At 47.7% G+C, this 24,420-nt stretch overlaps 3 protein-coding genes across 3 annotated transcripts in view; 1 reads left to right on the forward strand and 2 right to left on the reverse strand.

The window, feature by feature from the left end:
- Positions 1–993: 993 nt before the first annotated feature.
- On the reverse strand, positions 994–11,741 carry tbc1d17 (TBC1 domain family, member 17). The gene is made up of 16 exons (XM_041237621.1): positions 11,641–11,741; positions 8,088–8,186; positions 7,823–7,900; positions 7,570–7,672; positions 6,659–6,893; positions 6,373–6,484; positions 5,649–5,807; positions 5,352–5,477; positions 5,070–5,091; positions 4,817–4,898; positions 3,937–4,031; positions 3,247–3,363; positions 2,847–2,947; positions 2,576–2,675; positions 1,754–1,851; positions 994–1,160 (listed from the first exon to the last, which is right to left on the reverse strand). The coding sequence occupies exons 1-16, from the start codon at positions 11,671–11,673 to the stop codon at positions 1,023–1,025; spliced, it is 1,698 nt and encodes a 565-aa protein (XP_041093555.1). The 5' UTR covers positions 11,674–11,741; the 3' UTR covers positions 994–1,022.
- A 1,417-nt stretch (positions 11,742–13,158) lies between these two features.
- Positions 13,159–18,487, forward strand: akt1s1 (AKT1 substrate 1 (proline-rich)). The gene is made up of 7 exons (XM_041237744.1): positions 13,159–13,187; positions 14,618–15,048; positions 15,516–15,677; positions 15,743–15,851; positions 17,082–17,165; positions 17,304–17,497; positions 17,977–18,487. Exons 2-7 carry the CDS (start codon positions 14,752–14,754, stop codon positions 18,112–18,114), a joined length of 984 nt encoding a protein of 327 aa, XP_041093678.1. The 5' UTR covers positions 13,159–13,187; positions 14,618–14,751; the 3' UTR covers positions 18,115–18,487.
- A 2,122-nt stretch (positions 18,488–20,609) lies between these two features.
- napsa (napsin A aspartic peptidase) overlaps positions 20,610–24,420 on the reverse strand; it is a 9,588-nt gene continuing 5,777 nt past the window's right edge. Inside the window, exons 8-9 of the mRNA XM_041237704.1 lie at positions 24,277–24,375; positions 20,610–20,859 (exon numbers count right to left, since the gene is read on the reverse strand). Coding sequence (XP_041093638.1) covers positions 20,698–20,859; positions 24,277–24,375 — 261 coding nt within the window. The 3' untranslated portion in view covers positions 20,610–20,697. The remainder of the gene's footprint in view (positions 20,860–24,276; positions 24,376–24,420) is intronic.

Raw genomic sequence — 24,420 nt, forward strand, 5'->3', positions numbered from 1 at the left:
GACGAAGGCATTAAAACGATTCTCTGCTAACTTGACTTTCTCTCTCAGTCTCTTCTGGTTTGGAGTTTCTGATCCAGTGCAGTTCTGGGATGACGAAGGCATTAAAACGTTTCTCTGCTAACTTGACTTTCTCTCTCAGTCTCTTCTGGTTTGGAGTTTCTGATCCAGTGCAGTTCTGGGATGACGAAGGCATTAAAACGTTCTCTGCTAACTTGACTTTCTCTCTCAGTCTCTTCTGGGTTTAAGACTCAGACAGACAGACAGACAGAGACGCTGCTAGATCGACATGCTGTGAGCTGTTCTATTGAAGATGGACTAGTCCAGCCCTGCAAAGAAGATCTTCCAAATTTCTTCATATGCCATATTCAGTGTCATTTTTGTGCTGCAGACTCCCCCTGTTGACACAGACGCACAGTTCAGGATCACAGAGCACAGAGGACACAGAAATAGTCAGATTTTGATCCTCTCAATAAGCTTGCAATTAAGAAGATCCTGAGCATCACAACCAGACGAGCGACAGGAGATTCTCTGCCTCCATGACAGGGCTGGGAACAGGGCTGGGAATCAGACTCCTATTGCACAGCAGTGTGATCCAGTCCAGGTTTCACTGTGAGATCCACAGGGCTGGGAATCAGACTCCTATTGCACAGCAGTGTGATCCAGTCCAGGTTTCACTGTGAGATCCACAGGGCTGGGAATCAGACTCCTATTGCACAGCAGTGTGATCCAGTCCAGGTTTCACTGTGAGATCCACAGGGCTGGGAATCAGACTCCTATTGCACAGCAGTGTGATCCAGTCCAGGTTTCACTGTGAGATCCACAGGGCTGGGAATCAGACTCCTATTGCACAGCAGTGTGATCCAGTCCAGGTTTCTCTGCCCAGCTTGATCAGCCCCCAGTGTGTCTAGCTAACAAGCTCAGGTGTGTCTGATTATTAAACTCCCAGTGAAACCAGGAGTGGATCACACTGCTGTGCAGCGGGGGTCTGATTCCCAGCCCTGCGATTTCCTATATATATATATTCATTTATTTTTGTAACTAACCTTAAGGATGTCATTGAAATCAAAGTCAGAATTTATTAGCTCGTCCCGCTGGGATTCCAGAATGGCGCAGGCCAACAGCAAGTGCAGGTTAGCGCAGGGCAGACCGGTCCACATCACCTGGAAAAGGGGGGTGTTTGGGAGAAACCAGATTGAATTGAATACTAGCTAAATTTAAAATATCTCTAAGCCTCTCTCTCATTAGCGGTGACGCTGTGTGCGTCTCTGTGCCTCTCTCTCATTAGCAGTGACTCTGTGTGTCTCTCTCTCTCTCATTAGCAGTGACGCTGTGTGTGTCTCTCTCTCTCTCTCATTAGCGGTGACGCTGTGTGTGTCTCTCCTCTCTCTCATTAGCAGTGACGCTGTGTGTGTCTCTCTCTCTCTCATTAGCAGTGACGCTGTGTGTGTCTCTCTCTCTCATTAGCAGTGACGCTGTGTGTGTCTCTCTCTCTCTCATTAGCAGTGACGCTGTGTGTGTCTCTCTCTCTCTCTCATTAGCAGTGACGCTGTGTGTGTCTCTCTCTCTCTCATTAGCAGTGACGCTGTGTGTGTCTCTCTCTCTCTCATTAGCGGTGACGCTGTGTGTGTCTCTGTGCCTCTCTCTCATTAGCGGTGACGCTGTGTGTGTCTCTGTGCCTCTCTCTCATTAGCGCTGACGCTGTGTGTGTCTCTCTCTCTCTCTCTCTCTCTCTCTCTCTCTCTCTCTCTCTCACCTCCCACAGTTTGAGGACGTCCTCAAATGAAAACTCTCGTTTGAACCAGATTAGGAGCCAGCGGAAGCAGAAGCAGAGAGTGCCGGAGTCTTTAGAATCTGGAAAAAAAAAAGTAAAAAATGAAGTGGGTTCAATCAGAATTATAATTACAATTATAGCAGCACAAAGAACTACAGCTCCCAGCATCCCTCACCATAGCCGCAGGCACAGAGGCATGCTGGGAGCTGTAGTCATTAACCAGGGCGGTACAGAGGCATGCTGGGAGCTGTAGCCATTAACCAAGGCAGTACAGAGGCATGCTGGGAGCTGTAGTGCATTAACCAGGGGGGGTGCAGAGGCATGCTGGGAGCTGTAGTGCATTAACCAGGGGGGGTGCAGAGGCATGCTGGGAGCTGTAGTCATTAACCAGGGTGGTACAGAGGCATGCTGGGAGCTGTAGTCATTAACCAGGGCAGTACAGAGGCATGCTGGGAGCTGTAGTCATTAACCAGGGCAGTACAGAGGCATGCTGGGAGCTGTAGTCATTAACCAGGGTGGTACAGAGGCATGCTGGGAGCTGTAGCCATTAACCAAGGCAGTACAGAGGCATGCTGGGAGGTGTAGCCATTAACCAAGGCAGTACAGAGGCATGCTGGGAGCTGTAGTCATTAACCAAGGCAGTACAGAGGCATGCTGGGAGCTGTAGTCATTAACCAGGGCGGTACAGAGGCATGCTGGGAGCTGTAGTCATATCCAGCCAGCCGCTGTGTCCCCTATGGAGCGACACGCTGTGAGACAGGGACCCCCAGAAGACACCGCTGTCCTCGGAGGAGCGTCTCTTACCCAGGAAGTCGCAGAGCGCGGGGTCCAGGGTTCGAAGCAGGGTGTTCAGCTGCACCAGCTGCTGCTTCATCGCCTCCTGAGACTCCTCGAAATTGTGATGCTGACGAAAAAATTATAAATACATCAACCAACCAACAAACAAACAAACAAACACCATAATATAAAACATGCAGACAAATTATAACACGTTAATGCATTACAACACACTATACCCCTCCCTCCTCCTCCTCACTGTATCCCTCCCCCTTCTCTCTCTCCTCTCTCCTCTCACCACCAGCTCCATGAACCCCACCAGACACCAGAATGCCTCGACCTCGTTCTGAGTGATGAAGAGGATGGGGGAGAGAAGGTCGCTCATCCCCTGAACATACCCTGCGGAGAGAACCACACAGAAACAGAGTGAGGACTACAGCTCCCAGCATGCCTCTGCACCTAGTTTTTATATTATACAGCAACACCAAACACGATTCAGACACCCCCCTGAGTTTCAATAGCATAGTTTAATATATTATACAACAACACCAAACACGATTCAGACACCCCCCTGAGTTTCAATAGCCATAGTTTAATATATTATACAGCGACACCAACCACGATTCAGCTCCCGCGGGCCATAGCGAGGGATGCTGGGAGCTGTAGTTCTTTGTGCTGTGAGTCTGAGGATTGCTCACCCAGGTCAAAGTTATACATGCAGTAAGTCATCAAAACGTCATTGAGCAGCGCGAGGCCGGGGCTGTCACTCCCAGAGAAGAAACGGTGACTCCGATCCGTCCTGCTCACATCCCGCTCTGAGAGAGAGAGAGCTTCAATATGCATAGTTTTATATATTATACAGCACACCAACGATTCAGACACCCCCCTGAGTTTCAATAGCCATAGTTTAATATATTATACAGCAACACCAAACACGATTCAGACACCCCCCTGAGTTTCAATAGCCATAGTTTAATATATTATACAACAACACCAAACACGATTCAGACACCCCCCTGAGTTTCAATAGCCATAGTTTAATATATTATACAGCAACACCAAACACGATTCAGACACCCCCCTGAGTTTCAATAGCCATAGTTTAATATATTATACAGCAACACCAAACACGATTCAGACACCCCCCTGAGTTTCAATAGCCATAGTTTAATATATTATACAGCGACACCAAACACGATTCAGACACCCCCCTGAGTTTCAATAGCCATAGTTTAATATATTATACAGCAACACCAAACACGATTCAGACACCCCCCTGAGTTTCAATAGCCATAGTTTAATATATTATACAGCAACACCAAACACGATTCAGACACCCCCCTGAGTTTCAATAGCCATAGTTTAATATATTATATATTTGATATTACCTATTAGACTTCGATTGCCCCTCAACAGTGAATTTCTCATTTCTTGCTCCTCGCTGACCGATTTCCACTGAACCTTCATTCGAAAATATTCGTCTCTATAAAGAAAAAGCAACAGCAATGCAATAATGGTTGTGTATTACACTGAGGGGCAATGGCAGCACAAGCATAGGGCAGCTGCAATGGGATGCCATTGGTAGAATGAGACCACAGTGTGCTAACTATCCCCTCAATGATCTTCAATGGCAATGCAGACACACAGACAGGGGCTCTGCAATGGCAATGCAATAATGGTTGTGTATTACACTGAGGGGCAATGGCAGCACAAGCATAGGGCAGCTGCAATGGGATGCCATTGGTAGAATGAGACCACAGTGTGCTAACTATCCCCTCAATGATCTTCAATGGCAATGCAGACACACAGACAGGGGCTCTGCAATGGCAATGCAATAATGGTTGTGTATTACACTGAGGGGCAATGGCAGCACAAGCATAGGGCAGCTGCAATGGGATGCCATTGGTAGAATGAGACCACAGTGTGCTAACTATCCCCTCAATGATCTTCAATGGCAATGCAGACACACAGGCAGGGGCTCTGCAATGGCAATGCAATAATGGTTGTGTATTACACTGAGGGGCAATGGCAGCACAAGCATAGGGCAGCTGCAATGGGATGCCATTGGTAGAATGAGACCACAGTGTGCTAACTATCCCCTCAATGATCTTCAATGGCAATGCAGACACACAGGCAGGGGCTCTGCAATGGCAATGCAATAATGGTTGTGTATTACACTGAGGGGCAATGGCAGCACAAGCATAGGGCAGCTGCAATGGGATGCCATTGGTGGATTTTGAAAGAACACCACAGTTCCTGTCGACTCACGTTTTCTTGCACAGAATATCCTGCCTCTGCTGAGCTGTGCTTCCCCAGGGATAAAAACCGAGGAGAAACTTCCAGACCTCGGCTGCAATGGCGATGCCATTTTGGCTCTGGATCCCCATAGAGATCAATGAGTTACCGGCCCAGACTTTGAGCCACAATGGCACCAGTTTCATAACAACATCTGATGCATGCTTTTAGATAAAAACAAAAATAAAAACATTATTGATTGATCGTCTGTCTGGCAGACGCTAGCGGCGAAGAGAGGGGGAGACGCCCTGAGAGAGAGAGAGAGGAGAGAGAATTGAAATGTTTATATGATTTTTTACTGTGATACAAGACCACAGCCAGCGCTCTAGAGTTAAAGAACTACAGTTCCCAGCATCCCTCGCCACGGCCCGCGGGTGCAGAGGCATGCTGGGAGCTGTAGTCCTATAGCCAGACTCAGAAATAATCAAAGAAGAAACGATGCCCCTGTTTGTTTTTTTAAGTTTCAAGTTTAAGAAACGCAAAGAAGAAAAAAAACAAACAGACAAACCCCTCTGAAGATCTGCTCCTTGACTCGCTGAGGATTCAGGACACGCCCCTCTGGGTCCAGATGCTCCTCCCAGTTGTCCAGAGGCTCCGCCCTCTGCACTGGCAACCTGGGGCCAAGCTCCACCTCCTGCAAGGGATCATGGGAAATGTCAGTAGTTTACACCCAGTTGATACTGCCTGCTAAGGAACTACAGCTCCCATCATCCCTCACTGTTGGCGCCAGTACAGCGGCATGCTGGGAGCTGTAGTTTTCGTACAGCAATTATAAATACATACGCACACACACTGTGTTACTCACACATGAAATCAATTCAAATTCAGGTTCATCCTCAGCTAACCCCAGACTCCCGGCGGGACGTCCCGAAGCAGAATCTGGGGGGCGCAGGGCACCCCTGAAGAAATTGGTCACTTTGGAGAAACCCCCAAAAGTGGTGGCATAGGGGTCTTGAATAAAGCGCTGGAGAAAAGAGAGAGGAGAGAAGAGAGAGAGAGAAGAGAGAGACAGAGAGAGGAGAGAGAGATTATTATAATCACATTGTAACTGCAGTTTGAGATCACTAGACTAGTCTGTAGACTGTATTTTTGAGATCATTCACATTGTAACTGCAGTTTGAGATCACTAGACTAGACTGTATTATAATCACATTGTAACTGCAGTTTGAGATCACTAGACTAGACTGTATTATAATCACATTGTAACTGCAGTTTGAGATCACTAGACTAGACTGTATTGAATCACATTGTAACTGCAGTTTGAGATCACTAGACTAGACTGTATTATAATCACATTGTAACTGCGGTTTGAGATCACTAATCTAGACTGTGTTGAATTGCATTGAACTGCAGTTTGAGATCACTAGACTAGACTGTATTATAATCACATTGTAACTGCAGTTTGAGAATATTTTATTTTTGTAACATTACTGAGCTATTTTAAATTTATTTATTTATTTTTTTTTAATTGAAGATTGCTCCCAGTTTGAATTCCCAGTAAGCGGTACTGGTCCCAGTTTCACACTCACAGACACCAGGTCGTGGGTTCCATCATCGAACAGCTGCAGTTCGTCGAAGGACTGAGAGAGGGCGCTGGAGTCGTGAGGGTACACCAGGAACAGCCTACTGTCAACGGGGGAGCTGAGAGACAGACACACAGACAGAGAGAGAGTCACTGATAAGCTGCAGAGAGACCAGAACAGAGCCAGGTAAGAAACTGCTGCCCAGCGGCGGCCATTTTGGCTCTTACTCCCCATAGAGATCAATGCGCTACCGGCGCACGCTTAGAGCCACAATGGCGCCAGTTTCACTCACGGAGCCAGGATTACGTATCTCTGCAGGGCTCTCAGGAGCCCCCTGGTGCCGCCTCTGTGGAAGTGCAGCGCCGGATACGTGGCCCCCCCGCGGGAGGTGAGGACCATGAAGGAGCGGCCCAGGGTGAAGCGGGACCGACGGAGGGAGTGGAGCTCGGAGAGAGGGAGGGAGAAGGAGTGCAGGCTAGCGGCACTGCCCCCTGGTGGCGCTCCTCCAGCTGCAGCCGGCTGTGAACCTGAGACAGAGGGAGGAGAAAGAGAGAGAAGAGATAATAGAACACAGCGTCACTGCTAATGAGAGAGAGGCACAGAGACACACACAGCGTCACTGCTAATGAGAGAGAGGCACAGAGACACACACAGCGTCACTGCTAATGAGAGAGAGAGAGAGACACACACAGCGTCACTGCTAATGAGAGAGAGGCACAGAGACACACACAGCGTCACCGCTAATGAGAGAGAGAGAGAGACAGCGTCACCGCTAATGAGAGAGAGGCACAGAGACACACACAGCGTCACTGCTAATGAGAGAGAGAGAGAGACACACACAGCGTCACCGCTAATGAGAGAGAGGCACAGAGACACACACAGCGTCACTGCTAATGAGAGAGAGAGAGACACACACAGCGTCACTGCTAATGAGAGAGAGGCACAGAGACACACACAGCGTCACTGCTAATGAGAGAGAGGCACAGAGACACACACAGCGTCACCGCTAATGAGAGAGAGAGAGAGAGACACACACAGCGTCACTGCTAATGAGAGAGAGAGAGACACACACAGCGTCACTGCTAATGAGAGAGAGAGAGACACACACAGCGTCACCGCTAATGAGAGAGAGAGAGAGAGACACACACTGCGTCACACACACAGCGTCACCGCTAATGAGGGACAGTTGGGAGCCGCACTCACCTGTTGCATCACTATGGGGGCGTGTCCTGATGGTGCTGATCACGGCCCAATCAGGTTCGTAGCCGGGGTCAAAAGTCATAACTTCTTCATTGTTAGAGGTATCCTAAAAAACATTTGGATTTTTTATATAGTGAGGGATGCTGGGACTACAGCTCCCAGCATGCCTCTGCACCCGTGGCGAGGGATGCTGGGAGCTGTAGTTCTTTATGCTGCCGATCTTGCATCATAAACAGTGGCATCTTTAAAGCAATACCTTCTTAGTGAAGAGAAACTGAGCCGCACTTCCTTTCAAATCTTCCAGGGGGCGCCACTCCAGCGTCGTTTCAGGACCCTGGGAGGGAAAGACGTTAGTTTCTGCTCCTCTCAATAACTCTGCGAGGTAAAGAAGGTCCTGAGCGAGTTTCGTCACAGATCGGACGAGGGCTGCTCCAGATAGGAGAATTTAGGGCTCTGGGCTCAGGGGTTAGGAGTTAGGGGGTTAGGGTTCAACACAGCCCCAGATTGAAGGCAATACTCACCCTTTCGACCAGATAGACGATCCCTGGGATGAGGGAGCTCTGATCCGCATTTCTTTTGCTACTGGTATGCAGATAAACCCCCTCCTTCTCAAACACCACCTAGAGGAGAAAACACGATTCAGACACCCCCCTGAGTTTCAATAGCCATAGTTTAATATATTATACAGCAACACCAAACACGATTCAGACACCCCCCTGAGTTTCAATAGCCATAGTTTAATATATTATACAGCAACACCAAACACGATTCAGACACCCCCCTGAGTTTCAATAGCCATAGTTTAATATATTATACAGCAACACCAAACACGATTCAGACACCCCCCTGAGTTTCAATAGCCATAGTTTTATATATTATACAGCAACACCAAACACGATTCAGACACCCCCCTGAGTTTCAATAGCCATAGTTTAATATATTATACAGCAACACCAAACACGATTCAGACACCCCCCTGAGTTTCAATAGCCATAGTTTAATATATTATACAGCAACACCAACCACGATTCAGACACCCCCCTGAGTTTCAATAGCCATAGTTTAATATATTATACAGCAACACCAACCACGATTCAGACACCCCCCTGAGTTTCAATAGCCATAGTTTAATATATTATACAGCAACACCAAACACGATTCAGACACCCCCCCTGAGTTTCAATCTGCATAGTTTTATATATTATACAGCAACACCAAACACGATTCAGACACCCCCCTGAGTTTCAATAGCCATAGTTTAATATATTATACAGCAACACCAAACACGATTCAGACACCCCCCTGAGTTTCAATAGCCATAGTTTAATATATTATACAGCAACACCAAACACGATTCAGACACCCCCCTGAGTTTCAATAGCCATAGTTTAATATATTATACAGCAACACCAAACACGATTCAGACACCCCCCTGAGTTTCAATAGCCATAGTTTTATATATTATACAGCAACACCAAACACGATTCAGACACCCCCCTGAGTTTCAATAGCCATAGTTTAATATATTATACAGCAACACCAAACACGATTCAGACACCCCCCTGAGTTTCAATAGCCATAGTTTAATATATTATACAGCAACACCAAACACGATTCAGACACCCCCCTGAGTTTCAATAGCCATAGTTTAATATATTATACAGCAACACCAAACACGATTCAGACACCCCCCTGAGTTTCAATAGCCATAGTTTAATATATTATACAGCAACACCAAACACGATTCAGACACCCCCCTGAGTTTCAATAGCCATAGTTTAATATATTATACAGCAACACCAAACACGATTCAGACACCCCCCTGAGTTTCAATAGCCATAGTTTAATATATTATACAGCAACACCAAACACGATTCAGACACCCCCCTGAGTTTCAATAGCCATAGTTTAATATATTATACAGCAACACCAAACACGATTCAGACACCCCCCTGAGTTTCAATAGCCATAGTTTAATATATTATACAGCAACACCAAACACGATTCAGACACCCCCCTGAGTTTCAATAGCCATAGTTTAATATATTATACAGCAACACCAAACACGATTCAGACACCCCCCTGAGTTTCAATAGCCATAGTTTAATATATTATACAGCAACACCAAACACGATTCAGACACCCCCCTGAGCTTCAATAGCCATAGTTTTATATATTATACAGCAACACCAAACACGATTCAGACACCCCCCTGAGTTTCAATAGCCATAGTTTTATATATTATACAGCAACACCAAACACGATTCAGACACCCCCCTGAGTTTCAATAGCCATAGTTTAATATATTATACAGCAACACCAAACACGATTCAGACACCCCCCTGAGTTTCAATAGCCATAGTTTAATATATTATACAGCAACACCAAACACGATTCAGACACCCCCCTGAGTTTCAATAGCCATAGTTTAATATATTATACAGCAACACCAAACACGATTCAGACACCCCCCTGAGTTTCAATAGCCATAGTTTAATATATTATACAGCAACACCAAACACGATTCAGACACCCCCCTGAGTTTCAATAGCCATAGTTTTATATATTATACAGCAACACCAAACACGATTCAGACACCCCCCTGAGTTTCAATAGCCATAGTTTAATATATTATACAGCAACACCAAACACGATTCAGACACCCCCCTGAGTTTCAATAGCCATAGTTTAATATATTATACAGCAACACCAAACACGATTCAGACACCCCCCTGAGTTTCAATAGCCATAGTTTAATATATTATACAGCAACACCAAACACGATTCAGACACCCCCCTGAGTTTCAATAGCCATAGTTTAATATATTATACAGCAACACCAAACACGATTCAGACACCCCCCTGAGTTTCAATAGCCATAGTTTAATATATTATACAGCAACACCAAACACGATTCAGACACCCCCCCTGAGCTTCAATCTGCATAGTTTAATATATTATACAGCAACACCAAACACGATTCAGACACCCCCCTGAGTTTCAATAGCCATAGTTTAATATATTATACAGCAACACCAAACACGATTCAGACACCCCCCCTGAGTTTCAATAGCCATAGTTTAATATATTATACAGCAACACCAAACACGATTCAGACACCCCCCTGAGTTTCAATAGCCATAGTTTAATATATTATACAGCAACACCAAACACGATTCAGACACCCCCCTGAGTTTCAATAGCCATAGTTTAATATATTATACAGCAACACCAAACACGATTCAGACACCCCCCTGAGTTTCAATAGCCATAGTTTTATATATTATACAGCAACACCAAACACGATTCAGACACCCCCCTGAGTTTCAATAGCCATAGTTTAATATATTATACAGCAACACCAAACACATGTCTGTTGGCGGGGGGGGACCAAAAGTTATCGGATTCAATTATATATATGTTGTGGTTTGTGGTTTGTGCAAGGTCTGTTCGGGGGACTCAAAGTTATCCGGATCAAATTCAATATGTCGTTGTGGTTTGTGCCTAAGTCTGGGGGGGACTAAAAGTTAGAATGATCGACTATTTAGTAAATATTTGCTGCGACCCTCGGCTTCAGTCAGACAAAACTGTGTAACCTAAGTTTTTTTTACATTGTATTGAAAGAAAGATCGTTTAGACTGGAACACTGGGCTCCGCTGAGGGTGTTCGTAGGTGCTGTAGGAGGTCAGGGACAATAGAATTTGAGAGCTGCAGGAGTATGTGTGTTTTGTGCTCCCCCCCCACACGGTCTGGTCAGCAACGTCATCACACGAGCTGCTGTCCGCGTGCAGGCGCGCATTCAGACACCCCCCTGAGTTTCAATAGCCATAGTTTAATATATTATACAGCAACACCAAACACGATTCAGACACCCCCCTGAGTTTCAATAGCCATAGTTTAATATATTATACAGCAACACCAAACACGATTCAGACACCCCCCTGCCAGTTCAATATATTATACAGCAACACCAAACACGATTCAAACACCCCCCTGAGTTTCAATACTGCCGAAGTCAGTCTGTTTGACACATTGGATTAAAAAAATGTAAAATAACTTTCTAGAAAATCTTACCTTGTGACCGAGGCGACTCCCACAAGCCTCCATTACTGTTATCTGAACATCTCCACTTCCTATAACAAACACGTCACCTCCTGAGGAACACGCCCCTCTGTCCTCTGAAACCGCCCACCGCCACGCCCACCCCTAGCCAACCAATACAGCCGTAGCCACGCCCACAGTCAGTCGACACGCCCACCCCCGGCTAACAGATAGACCATAGCCACGCCTACCGCCAGCAGCCACGCCCATCACCCAGCCAACCGCTACTGCCATAGCCACGCCCACTGCCCAGCGCCACGCCCATCACCCAGCCAAGCGCTACTGCCATGGCCACGCCCACTGCCCAGCGCCACGCCCCGTCGGCTGCCCTCGTTGAGAAACGCTCAGACGGGAAAAGCCGAAATCTGCCGAAATCCTCCGAAATCTTCCGAAAGCCGCCGATCGCCGTATTTGGGCTCGGCAACGTGCGGCTTGCGTCGGAAATGCATTTGTAACGCGGGTTCGACCGAGTTTGTGACGTTATTTCCCACGCTGAGGTCTCGTTTCTTTGAAGTGAGTTGCATTGCGAGACCAGACCCCCCCAGCGCGGCTCCGAGCTAAAGAACTACAGCTCCCAGCATCCCTGGCGCGCAGGCCCGCTGGGAGCTGTAGTCCTATAAGCAGGTCCTGCACCGATTCGCAATGCAACGTGCGATGCCTCTGATTCCCATCTCAATACGGGGTGTCACGCATCCCCTGCAGATTTTTTTTTTTTTTGGGGGGGGGGGGGGGGGTGCGTTCACGGAGATCGTTCTGCGCAGAATCTGAACAATTCAGCAAGCGACCTAAGAAATAAGTCTTTGCATGATTTATATAACGGTCTAGTTATGATGGAGGGGCAGGGGACGAAAAAGCATCGTGAACCCAGCCTTGCACCCTGAAAGGGGAGATCATTCTGCGCAGAATCTGTGCAGAATCTGACCAATTTAACCGTGACCACTTTAAACTGAGTCTAAGGTCAGATTCTGCCCCAGGGGGGTGGGAAGGGGGGGGTATAACAGGATGGTGCAGAGACGACGTCTCTGACTATACACACGGAATAATTGTAATATCAAAACTTTGAACTTACTTTTGGTTTATTTATATTATTTAAAAGACAATATACCCATATATAGATATATATATATTATATATATATATATGGATATATATAATAGCATCGTAAATCGATTATTTGGATCTCTCTCAGGCTCCGCCCACCGTTGCGTCACGCAGCCCCCCCCCCCCCCCCCCTGCCGACGTGTGCAGACGTGCCCCCCCCCACGCTGGCAGATGGTTGAGAGACGAACGACGATAAACACGCTTTAAAATGTGCGAAACGTTATTTGCAACTCTCGTTCCTGCTTTTGTTTGTTTGTGTCTTAGAATGTTGTTCGCGTAAAATTATAGATCTCCCCATTTAGCTAATAATCACAAAAAGGGTCCCTAGGCGGGTGGCCCCGTTATGCACGCTCCCAAGCGAATAATTAAGGTAATTTGTCGCTGTATAATAAATTAAACACGCTTTGCAAATAACAAAGGTCAGGGGGGTGTCTGAAAACAAATTGGCAAACGCTGTATAATATATTAAACTATGGCTATTGAAGCTCAGGGGGGTGTCTGAATCGTGTTTGGTGTTGCTGTATAATATATAAAACTATGCAGATTGAAGCTCAGGGGGGTGTCTGAATCGTGTTTGGTGTTGCTGTATAATATATTAAACTATGGCTATTGAAACTCAGGGGGGTGTCTGAATCGTGTTTGGTGTTGCTGTATAATATATTAAACTATGGCTATTGAAACTCAGGGGGGTGTCTGAATCGTGTTTGGTGTTGCTGTATAATATATTAAACTATGGCTATTGAAACTCAGGGGGGTGTCTGAATCGTGTTTGGTGTTGCTGTATAATATATTAAACTATGGCTATTGAAACTCAGGGGGGTGTCTGAATCGTGTTTGGTGTTGCTGTATAATATATAAAACTATGCAGATTGAAACTCAGGGGGGTGTCTGAATCGTGGTTGGTGTTGCTGTATAATATATTAAACTATGGCTATTGAAACTCAGGGGGGTGTCTGAATCGTGTTTGGTGTTGCTGTATAATATATTAAACTATGGCTATTGAAACTCAGGGGGGTGTCTGAATCGTGTTTGGTGTTGCTGTATAATATATTAAACTATGGCTATTGAAACTCAGGGGGGTGTCTGAATCGTGTTTGGTGTTGCTGTATAATATATTAAACTATGGCTATTGAAACTCAGGGGGGTGTCTGAATCGTGTTTGGTGTTGCTGTATAATATATTAAACTATGGCTATTGAAACTCAGGGGGGCTGTCTGAATCGTGTTTGGTGTTGCTGTATAATATATAAAACTATGGCTATTGAAACTCAGGGGGGTGTCTGAATCGTGTTTGGTGTTGCTGTATAATATATTAAACTATGGCTATTGAAACTCAGGGGGGTGTCTGAATCGTGTTTGGTGTTGCTGTATAATATATTAAACTATGGCTATTGAAACTCAGGGGGGTGTCTGAATCGTGTTTGGTGTTGCTGTATAATATATAAAACCAGTCCTGGTTTCACTGGGAGTTTAATAATCAGACACACCTGAGCTTGTTAGCTAGACACACTGGGGGCTGATCAAGCTGGGAGCAGAGAAACCTGGACTGGATCACACTGCTGTGCAATAGGAGTCTGATTCCCAGCCCTGTGGATCTCACAGTGAAACCTGGACTGGATCACACTGCTGTGCAATAGGAGTCTGATTCCCAGCCCTGTGGATCTCACAGTGAAACCTGGACTGGATCACGCTGCTGTGCAATAGGAGTCTGATTCCCAGCCCTGTGGATCTCACAGTGAAACCTGGACTGGATCACACTGCTGTGCAATAGGAGTTTGATTCCCGTCCTCTTTCGACGGGTGTTTTTATCAAAACGTTGTTTTTCTTTCTCTCTTGTCTTTTTTTTTTAGGTCGGTGTTCCGCAGAACTGCCCGTCCCCGGTCAGAGGAGAAATAGCAGGTCCAGGGGGGAGGGAGGGAGGGAGGGAAGGGAGACGGGATTCAAATCGATTTGACAGAGTCGGGCCGAGCGGAGAATCTCAGCGATGGCGTCCGGCGACGTTCCCGATAACCACCGTGAGAGCTGGGGCGCTCTGCTCCGGGCGGCCGAAGCGTACAGCAGGCAGAGCGGGAACGAGGTCGCCCTACTGACGTCCCGCAGGAAGCACGGACCGCGGGGCGGCGGCCAGCCGGGCCCGGGGGAGGAGCGGAGCTACGGGGTGTGGGGGCCCGGCCCGCTAGCGGAGTCCGCCCGGCGCTACCTGGACGACATCGCCGTGCTGCACGGGACCAGCTGCCTGCTCGGGGCGGGGCGCAGCAAGGAGCCGGACCGGGTCTCCGTTGTGAGTGTGTGGGGTGTGGGGTGTGGTGGGGTGGGGGGGCAACGGCAGAGAAGACAGAGAAAACCTTTCAACTGGCCGAGTGAGACCGATAGAAGCTGAAATAAAAGGGGGGGTGGGGGGTGGGTCTGAGCCACACAGTATTGGGTTGTATTGTGTTTTGTATATTGGGTAGCATTAGTGTATGTAGCAGCGTATAGGACTACAGCTCCCAGCATCCCTCGCTGTGGCCCGCGGGCGCAGAGGCATGCTGGGAGCTGTAGTCCTATAGCCAGGGCTGTCCTGATTCACTGTGTCTCGAAGAATCCGCGATGCTTTCTTTACAGGATGTGTTGTAATAGAGGTGATACGAGACCTGCAGCATAAAGGACTACAACTCCCAGCATCCCTCGCCGTGAGGGGCATGCTGGGAGCTGTAGTCCTAGCTGTGTGGTTTTGTGTGTGAATTTCTTTTTATTGTTTTTCTCTAGTTCAGCTCGGCCGATGTGGGAGGAGCCAGCCCCAGCAGTCTCTACTCGCAGAGCTACCCGTCAATCTACAGCGGGGGCGTGGTCTTGGGGAGCGGGGGCGGGGCTAATGGAAACGGTCATGACGCCTCCGGGACTCTAGAGGGCGCCGTCCTGACAGAGCAGGCAAACAAACACAACCTCCTGCTGCAGATGGGAGAGGGGGAGGGGGAGGGGGAGGAGGAGGAGAGGTGGGGCCGAGGGGCAGGGCCAGCAACCGGGGGGAGGGGCTAGAAGACGATGAGGAGGAAGAAGATGAAGAGATTGAGAGACGCAACAGAAACCTGAATGAAGCAACAGGTGAAATTATCACTCTGTGTGTGTGTGTGTGTGTGTGTGTGTGTGTGTGTGTGTGTGTGTGTGTGTGTGTGTAAAAAACTACAGCTCCCAGCATCCCTCCCTGTTACTGCCAGTGTTGAGGCATGCTGGGAGCTGTAGTTTTTTTACTGCTTCTTTCCAGTTGTGATTGTATTAGCAAGACTTGAGATCCTGTTAATAAAGCTAATAAGAGGTGAGAGAATGGATTTTAAAGATGGGCAGCGCTCCTTTAAAGGGAGGGGTCAGTGATCCTGTTAATAAAGCTAATAAGAGGTGAGAGAATGGATTTTAAAGATGGGCAGCGCTCCTTTAAAGGGAGGGGTCAGTGATCCTGTTAATAAAGCTAATAAGAGGTGAGAGAATGGATTTTAAAGATGGTCAGCGCTCCTTTAAAGGGAGGGGTCAGTGATCCTGTTAATAAAGCTAATAAGAGGTGAGAGAATGGATTTTAAAGATGGTCAGCGCTCCTTTAAAGGGAGGGGCCAGTGATCCTGTTAATAAAGCTAATAAGAGGTGAGAGAATGGATTTTAAAGATGGTCAGCGCTCCTTTAAAGGGAGGGGTCAGTGATCCTGTTAATAAAGCTAATAAGAGGTGAGAGAATGGATTTTAAAGATGGTCAGCGCTCCTTTAAAGATGGGGCTCCTGTGTCTCTCTGTTAATAAAGCTAATAAGAGGTGTTTGTGATGGATTGTGAAGGTGGTTGATGTTCTCCTGGCTGTCTCTCTCTCTCAGAGGTGTTTGTGATGGATTGTGAAGGTGGTTGATGTTCTCCTGGTTGTCTCTCTCTCTCAGAGGTGTTTGTGATGGATTGTGAAGGTGGTTGATGTTCTCCTGGTTGTCTCTCTCTCTCTCAGAGGTGTTTGTGATGGATTGTGAAGGTGGTTGATGTTCTCCTTGTTGTCTCTCTCTCGCAGAGGTGTTTGTGATGGATTGTGAAGGTGGTTGATGTTCTCCTGGTTGTCTCTCTCTCTCAGAGGTGTTTGTGATGGATTGTGAAGGTGGTTGATGTTCTCCTGGTTGTCTCTCTCTCTCAGAGGTGTTTGTGATGGATTGTGAAGGTGGTTGATGTTCTCCTGGCTGTCTCTCTCTCTCAGAGGTGTTTGTGATGGATTGTGAAGGTGGTTGATGTTCTCCTGGTTGTCTCTCTCTCTCAGAGGTGTTTGTGATGGATTGTGAAGGTGGTTGATGTTCTCCTGGTTTTCTCTCTCAGAGGTGTTTGTGATGGATGAAGATTCTGTGTCTCTCTCTGAACCTTTCTTTGAGTCGGATGCAGAAGAGGATGGAAGCACTGATGGTGAGTAGATATGTGTGTGTGTGTGTCTCCTCTCTCATTATTAGTGACACTGTGTGTGTGTCTCCTCTCTCATTATCAGTGACACTGTGTGTGTGTGTGTCTCATTATCTCTCTCTCTCCCCCCTCTCTCTCTCTCAGACTCTTCTCTCAGTGAGGACCCCCCCCTCTCCTCTCGCTCAGTCTTCTCCCGGCCGGCCCCCCCCTCTCGCTCTCTCTCCCAGCAGCACCTCGCTCGCTCGCTCCCCGTTTCTGTGCCCATCTGGGGGTACAGAGAGTTCACGGCGGGGGGGCGCGCTCCGAGCCACGCCGAGTCTCACAGCGGCGAGCAAAGGGTGAGTATCGCTTCCGAAAGGATTACAGCTCCCAGCATCCCTGGCCACGGCCCGCGGGTGCAGAGGCATGCTGGGAGCTGTAGTCCTATACCCCAGCTGCCCACTAGATGGCGGTATCACTAATCCAAAGACTTGATGAAATGGGTTGTATTGTGATACAAGGCCACAGCTCTAGGGTTAAAGAACTACAGCTCCCAGCATCCCTGGCCACGGCCCGCGGGTGCAGAGGCATGCTGGGAGCTGTAGTCCTATACCCCAGCTGCCCACTAGATGGCGGTATCACTAATCCAAAGACTTGATGAAATGGGTTGTATTGTGATACAAGGCCACAGCTCTAGGGTTAAAGAACTACAGCTCCCAGCATCCCTGGCCAGGGCCCGCAGGTGCAGAGGCATGCTGGGAGCTGTAGTTCGATGACCAGGGCTGTTGATTTCCTGTGTTCTACTGTGTTGATCTCTCCTCTCCTCTCTCCCCTCCAGGCTGGCTGTGCTGATCTGGATCACATAGCTGCCAGTATCCGCGCTCTCGCTGTCCGAGTCACGGACGGGACGGAGATGTTTGGGGACCTGCCCCGACCCCGTCTGAACACGGGGGACTCCCAGAAACCCAAATACTGAGAGGAGTGGAGGGGAGAGGGGAGAGGGGAGAAGAGAGAGAGGGGAGAGGATAGTAATACACAGGCAGACAGAAACCCAAATACTGAGGGGAGAGCTGTTTTTAATATAGAGACACACAGAGAGAGGGAGCGACACTAAGAGACAGACAGATACACTAAGACAGAGAGAGAAACACTGAGACAGAGACAGACAGACAGACGCTGAGACAGAGCGAGATAGAAACACAGACAGAGAGGTAGATAAAGGGTGCGTTCACTGAGATCATTCTGCCCAGATTCTGTGCAGAATACGACAAATTTATCCAACAGATTGACAGCATTGGTCAGATTGTACACAGTTTGATCTCTGAATGCAACCAGAGATACAGATAGACAGATACAAATAGATAGGTAGATAGATAGATATATAGAGACACTGAGACCGAGAGAGATACAGACAGATAGATAGATAGGTAGATAGAGAGAGCAACACAGACAGATACAAATAGATAGATGAATAGATAGATACACTGAGATAGAAACAGACAGATAGATACAAATAGAGAGAGATACATGGAGACACAGACAGACAGATATAAATAGATACAGATAGACAGACAGATAGACAATCCCAAACACTAATATAACAGCACACCCTACTGTCACACCAAACTTCATGGCGTTGTCTCTGCTATAGAGACCCTGGCTGTGTTACACTGCGGCAAGCAGCTGACCTGAGACGTTGGAATGGAGATACAAGAACACAGCCAGAGCTCTGGAGTTAAAGAACTACAGCTCCCAGCATCCCTCGCCACGGCCCGCGGGTGCAGAGGCATGCTGGGAGCTGTAGTCCTATAGCCAGGGCTGTCCTGATTCACAGTGCAGTAACGAGGGCAGACGTTAGTCCTTGAATTCACACTGAAGACACTGAGAGAACTGCCATGCGGAGGAAACGATGCAGATTGAACACTCAGTACCGTCTTAAGATTTCTAGATACTGCAGTTGCTTGTTGTGACCAGCAGGTGGGGGTGTTTGCTATGGATGCAGTTCATTAAACTGAAATGCAAAAATCAGTTTGTTGCTGTTCTCATTGATGGTGTTTTGTTTGTTTATTTGTCTGTTGTTAAGAGATCCCTGCCTTTCACCTTCCGCTGGAGTCCTGGGCTCCAAGCTTTGGGGGTAAGAGGTGCAGACTCTTTCTCAGCCCGGCTCATGTTCTTCCCTCGTACCAGGTTTGAACCGATAGCACTGCCGACTGCAGCCCCTCGTACAGAAACACTAGCGTGGATTACAAAGAGAACAGCTGGGAACTACAGCTCCCAGCATCCCTCGGGTGCACAGGCATGCTGGGAGCTGCAGTCCTAGCTGCATTGAGACAGTGGGTAAGTTGAACAGCCTCTCATTTCTGCCCTTTGCCTTTCTCTGGAGGTCTGGGTTCGAGTCTAAGGGGGACAGACAGACATTTAAACTTAATAAAATAAAATAATAAAAAAAAAAAACAAGTAAAAATTATTTTATTTAGTAATTAATCATCATTTCTTCACAGCATGCAAAGCAAAGGCATTGAAAAGCATTTTTTATATTTGTAATTTATAAAACTGGAGGAATTTTGGGGTTTTTGGGGGTTTGAGCTGCAGGACAGACAGACACACACAGAATCGGAGAGAGACAGACACACAGAACCTCACAATCCTGTGCAGTTTGACACTACGATATAATTCTTAATCTTTTTAACACTGTTTTATTACAAAGCGTGCATGCTTACTGAAAATTATATTATATATAAAACTTCTTATTAATTTGTTCTCGTGATTTGCATAATAATAAATCTCTAAGTAAAAAAATAGGCGAGAGAATGGATTTTAAAGATGGTCAGCGCTCCTTTAAAGGGAGGGGTCAGTGATCCTGTTAATAAAGCTAATAAGAGGTGAGAGAATGGATTTTAAAGATGGTCAGCGCTCCTTTAAAGGGAGGGGCCAGTGATCCTGTTAATAAAGCTAATAAGAGGTGAGAGAATGGATTTTAAAGATGGTCAGCGCTCCTTTAAAGGGAGGGGCCAGTGATCCTGTTAATAAAGCTAATAAGAGGTGAGAGAATGGATTTTAAAGATGGTCAGCGCTCCTTTAAAGGGAGGGGCCAGTGATCCTGTTAATAAAGCTAATAAGAGGTGAGAGAATGGATTTTAAAGATGGTCAGCGCTCCTTTAAAGGGAGGGGCCAGTGATCCTGTTAATAAAGCTAATAAGAGGTGAGAGAATGGATTTTAAAGATGGTCAGCGCTCCTTTAAAGGGAGGGGCCAGTGATCCTGTTAATAAAGCTAATAAGAGGTGAGAGAATGGATTTTAAAGATGGTCAGCGCTCCTTTAAAGGGAGGGGTCAGTGATCCTGTTAATAAAGCTAATAAGAGGTGAGAGAATGGATTTTAAAGATGGTCAGCGCTCCTTTAAAGGGAGGGGCCAGTGATCCTGTTAATAAAGCTAATAAGAGGTGAGAGAATGGATTTTAAAGATGGGCAGCGCTCCTTTAAAGGGAGGGGCCGGTGATCCTGTTAATAAAGCTAATAAGAGGGGAGAGAATGGGTTTTAAAGATGGTGGCTCGGTCCGTTACACTGCCGGGGCGAATCCGATTCGATCTCTCTCTCGGTCAAACACGCTGTAATAGCGGCCAATGAAAACGTCTCCCAGAATCCACAGCGGCCCCGCGGGGGGAGGGATGTCCAATCCCAGAAAGCCGCTGAGGCAGATTGAGATTCCGGCCTGAGATTCCTGTGGGGAAAAAAACAATGAGAAGTTCCGGAGGGATTGGGAATCAGACTCCTATTGCACAGCAGTGTGATCCAGTCCAGGTTTCACTGTGAGATCCACAGGGCTGGGAATCAGACTCCTATTGCACAGCAGTGTGATCCAGTCCAGGTTTCACTGTGAGATCCACAGGGCTGGGAATCAGACTCCTATTGCACAGCAGTGTGATCCAGTCCAGGTTTCACTGTGAGATCCACAGGGCTGGGAATCAGACTCCTATTGCACAGCAGTGTGATCCAGTCCAGGTTTCACTGTGAGATCCACAGGGCTGGGAATCAGACTCCTATTGCACAGCAGTGTGATCCAGTCCAGGTTTCACTGTGAGATCCACAGGGCTGGGAATCAGACTCCTATTGCACAGCAGTGTGATCCAGTCCAGGTTTCACTGTGAGATCCACAGGGCTGGGAATCAGACTCCTATTGCACAGCAGTGTGATCCAGTCCAGGTTTCACTGTGAGATCCACAGGGCTGGGAATCAGACTCCTATTGCACAGCAGTGTGATCCAGTCCAGGTTTCACTGTGAGATCCACAGGGCTGGGAATCAGACTCCTATTGCACAGCAGTGTGATCCAGTCCAGGTTTCACTGTGAGATCCACAGGGCTGGGAATCAGACTCCTATTGCACAGCAGTGTGATCCAGTCCAGGTTTCACTGTGAGATCCACAGGGCTGGGAATCAGACTCCTATTGCACAGCAGTGTGATCCAGTCCAGGTTTCACTGTGAGATCCACAGGGCTGGGAATCAGACTCCTATTGCACAGCAGTGTGATCCAGTCCAGGTTTCACTGTGAGATCCACAGGGCTGGGAATCAGACTCCTATTGCACAGCAGCGTGATCCAGTCCAGGTTTCACTGTGAGATCCACAGGGCTGGGAATCAGACTCCTATTGCACAGCAGTGTGATCCAGTCCAGGTTTCACTGTGAGATCCACAGGGCTGGGAATCAGACTCCTATTGCACAGCAGCGTGATCCAGTCCAGGTTTCACTGTGAGATCCACAGGGCTGGGAATCAGACTCCTATTGCACAGCAGTGTGATCCAGTCCAGGTTTCACTGTGAGATCCACAGGGCTGGGAATCAGACTCCTATTGCACAGCAGTGTGATCCAGTCCAGGTTTCACTGTGAGATCCACAGGGCTGGGAATCAGACTCCTATTGCACAGCAGTGTGATCCAGTCCAGGTTTCACTGTGAGATCCACAGGGCTGGGAATCAGACTCCTATTGCACAGCAGTGTGATCCAGTCCAGGTTTCACTGTGAGATCCACAGGGCTGGGAATCAGACTCCTATTGCACAGCAGTGTGATCCAGTCCAGGTTTCACTGTGAGATCCACAGGGCTGGGAATCAGACTCCTATTGCACAGCAGCGTGATCCAGTCCAGGTTTCACTGTGAGATCCACAGGGCTGGGAATCAGACTCCTATTGCACAGCAGTGTGATCCAGTCCAGGTTTCACTGTGAGATCCACAGGGCTGGGAATCAGACTCCTATTGCACAGCAGCGTGATCCAGTCCAGGTTTCACTGTGAGATCCACAGGGCTGGGAATCAGACTCCTATTGCACAGCAGTGTGATCCAGTCCAGGTTTCACTGTGAGATCCACAGGGCTGGGAATCAGACTCCTATTGCACAGCAGTGTGATCCAGTCCAGGTTTCACTGTGAGATCCACAGGGCTGGGAATCAGACTCCTATTGCACAGCAGTGTGATCCAGTCCAGGTTTCACTGTGAGATCCACAGGGCTGGGAATCAGACTCCTATTGCACAGCAGCGTGATCCAGTCCAGGTTTCACTGTGAGATCCACAGGGCTGGGAATCAGACTCCTATTGCACAGCAGTGTGATCCAGTCCAGGTTTCACTGTGAGATCCACAGGGCTGGGAATCAGACTCCTATTGCACAGCAGTGTGATCCAGTCCAGGTTTCACTGTGAGATCCACAGGGCTGGGAATCAGACTCCTATTGCACAGCAGTGTGATCCAGTCCAGGTTTCACTGTGAGATCCACAGGGCTGGGAATCAGACTCCTATTGCACAGCAGTGTGATCCAGTCCAGGTTTCACTGTGAGATCCACAGGGCTGGGAATCAGACTCCTATTGCACAGCAGCGTGATCCAGTCCAGGTTTCACTGTGAGATCCACAGGGCTGGGAATCAGACTCCTATTGCACAGCAGTGTGATCCAGTCCAGGTTTCACTGTGAGATCCACAGGGCTGGGAATCAGACTCCTATTGCACAGCAGTGTGATCCAGTCCAGGTTTCACTGTGAGATCCACAGGGCTGGGAATCAGACTCCTATTGCACAGCAGTGTGATCCAGTCCAGGTTTCACTGTGAGATCCACAGGGCTGGGAATCAGACTCCTATTGCACAGCAGTGTGATCCAGTCCAGGTTTCACTGTGAGATCCACAGGGCTGGGAATCAGACTCCTATTGCACAGCAGTGTGATCCAGTCCAGGTTTCTCTGTGAGATCCAGCTTGATCAGCCCCCAGTGTGTCTAGCGAACAAGCTCAGGTGTGTCTTATTATTAAACTCCTAGTGAAAGCAGGACTGGATCACACTGCTGTGCAGCGGGAGTCTGATTATTAAACTCCTAGTGAAAGCAGGACTGGATCACACTGCTGTGCAGCGGGAGTCTGATTATTAAACTCCTAGTGAAAGCAGGACTGGATCACACTGCTGTGCAGCGGGAGTCTGATTATTAAACTCCTAGTGAAAGCAGGACTGGATCACACTGCTGTGCAGCGGGAGTCTGATTATTAAACTCCTAGTGAAAGCAGGACTGGATCACACTGCTGTGCAGCGGGAGTCTGATTATTAAACTCCTAGTGAAAGCAGGACTGGATCACACTGCTGTGCAGCGGGAGTCTGATTATTAAACTCCTAGTGAAAGCAGGACTGGATCACACTGCTGTGCAGCGGGAGTCTGATTATTAAACTCCTAGTGAAAGCAGGACTGGATCACACTGCTGTGCAGCGGGAGTCTGATTATTAAACTCCTAGTGAAAGCAGGACTGGATCACACTGCTGTGCAGCGGGAGTCTGATTATTAAACTCCTAGTGAAAGCAGGACTGGATCACACTGCTGTGCAGCGGGAGTCTGATTATTAAACTCCTAGTGAAAGCAGGACTGGATGTGAGTTTCTAACCCTGCTCAAACTCCTGGCTCCTGATCATTGCAATAATAATAATACTAGACTTCATTGAGGGGAGCTCTGAACCCCAGGACTGGGTGCAGCAGCAGCAGGGCTAGTGTGAGTTTGTAACCCTGCTCAAACTCCTGGCTCCTGATCATTGCAATATTAATAATACTAGACTTCATTGAGGGGAGTTCATTTAAAAAACTACATCTCCCAGCATGCATTGGCTGTAGTTCTGTTACCTTCAGCACGTAATCCTCTCCAGTCAGGTTGAACTGCTTCCCTCCCAGAGTGAGGCTCACCACAGGAAGAGACGGGATCTTCTTGCAGTCAATCAGGTACTGCCATCGGACAACAAGCAAGGTGGTTAGAGACTCTACCAAGAT

Source organism: Polyodon spathula, chromosome 45, assembly GCF_017654505.1.
Source record: "Polyodon spathula isolate WHYD16114869_AA chromosome 45, ASM1765450v1, whole genome shotgun sequence".
In the NCBI taxonomy this organism is placed as follows: Eukaryota; Metazoa; Chordata; class Actinopteri; order Acipenseriformes; family Polyodontidae; genus Polyodon; species Polyodon spathula.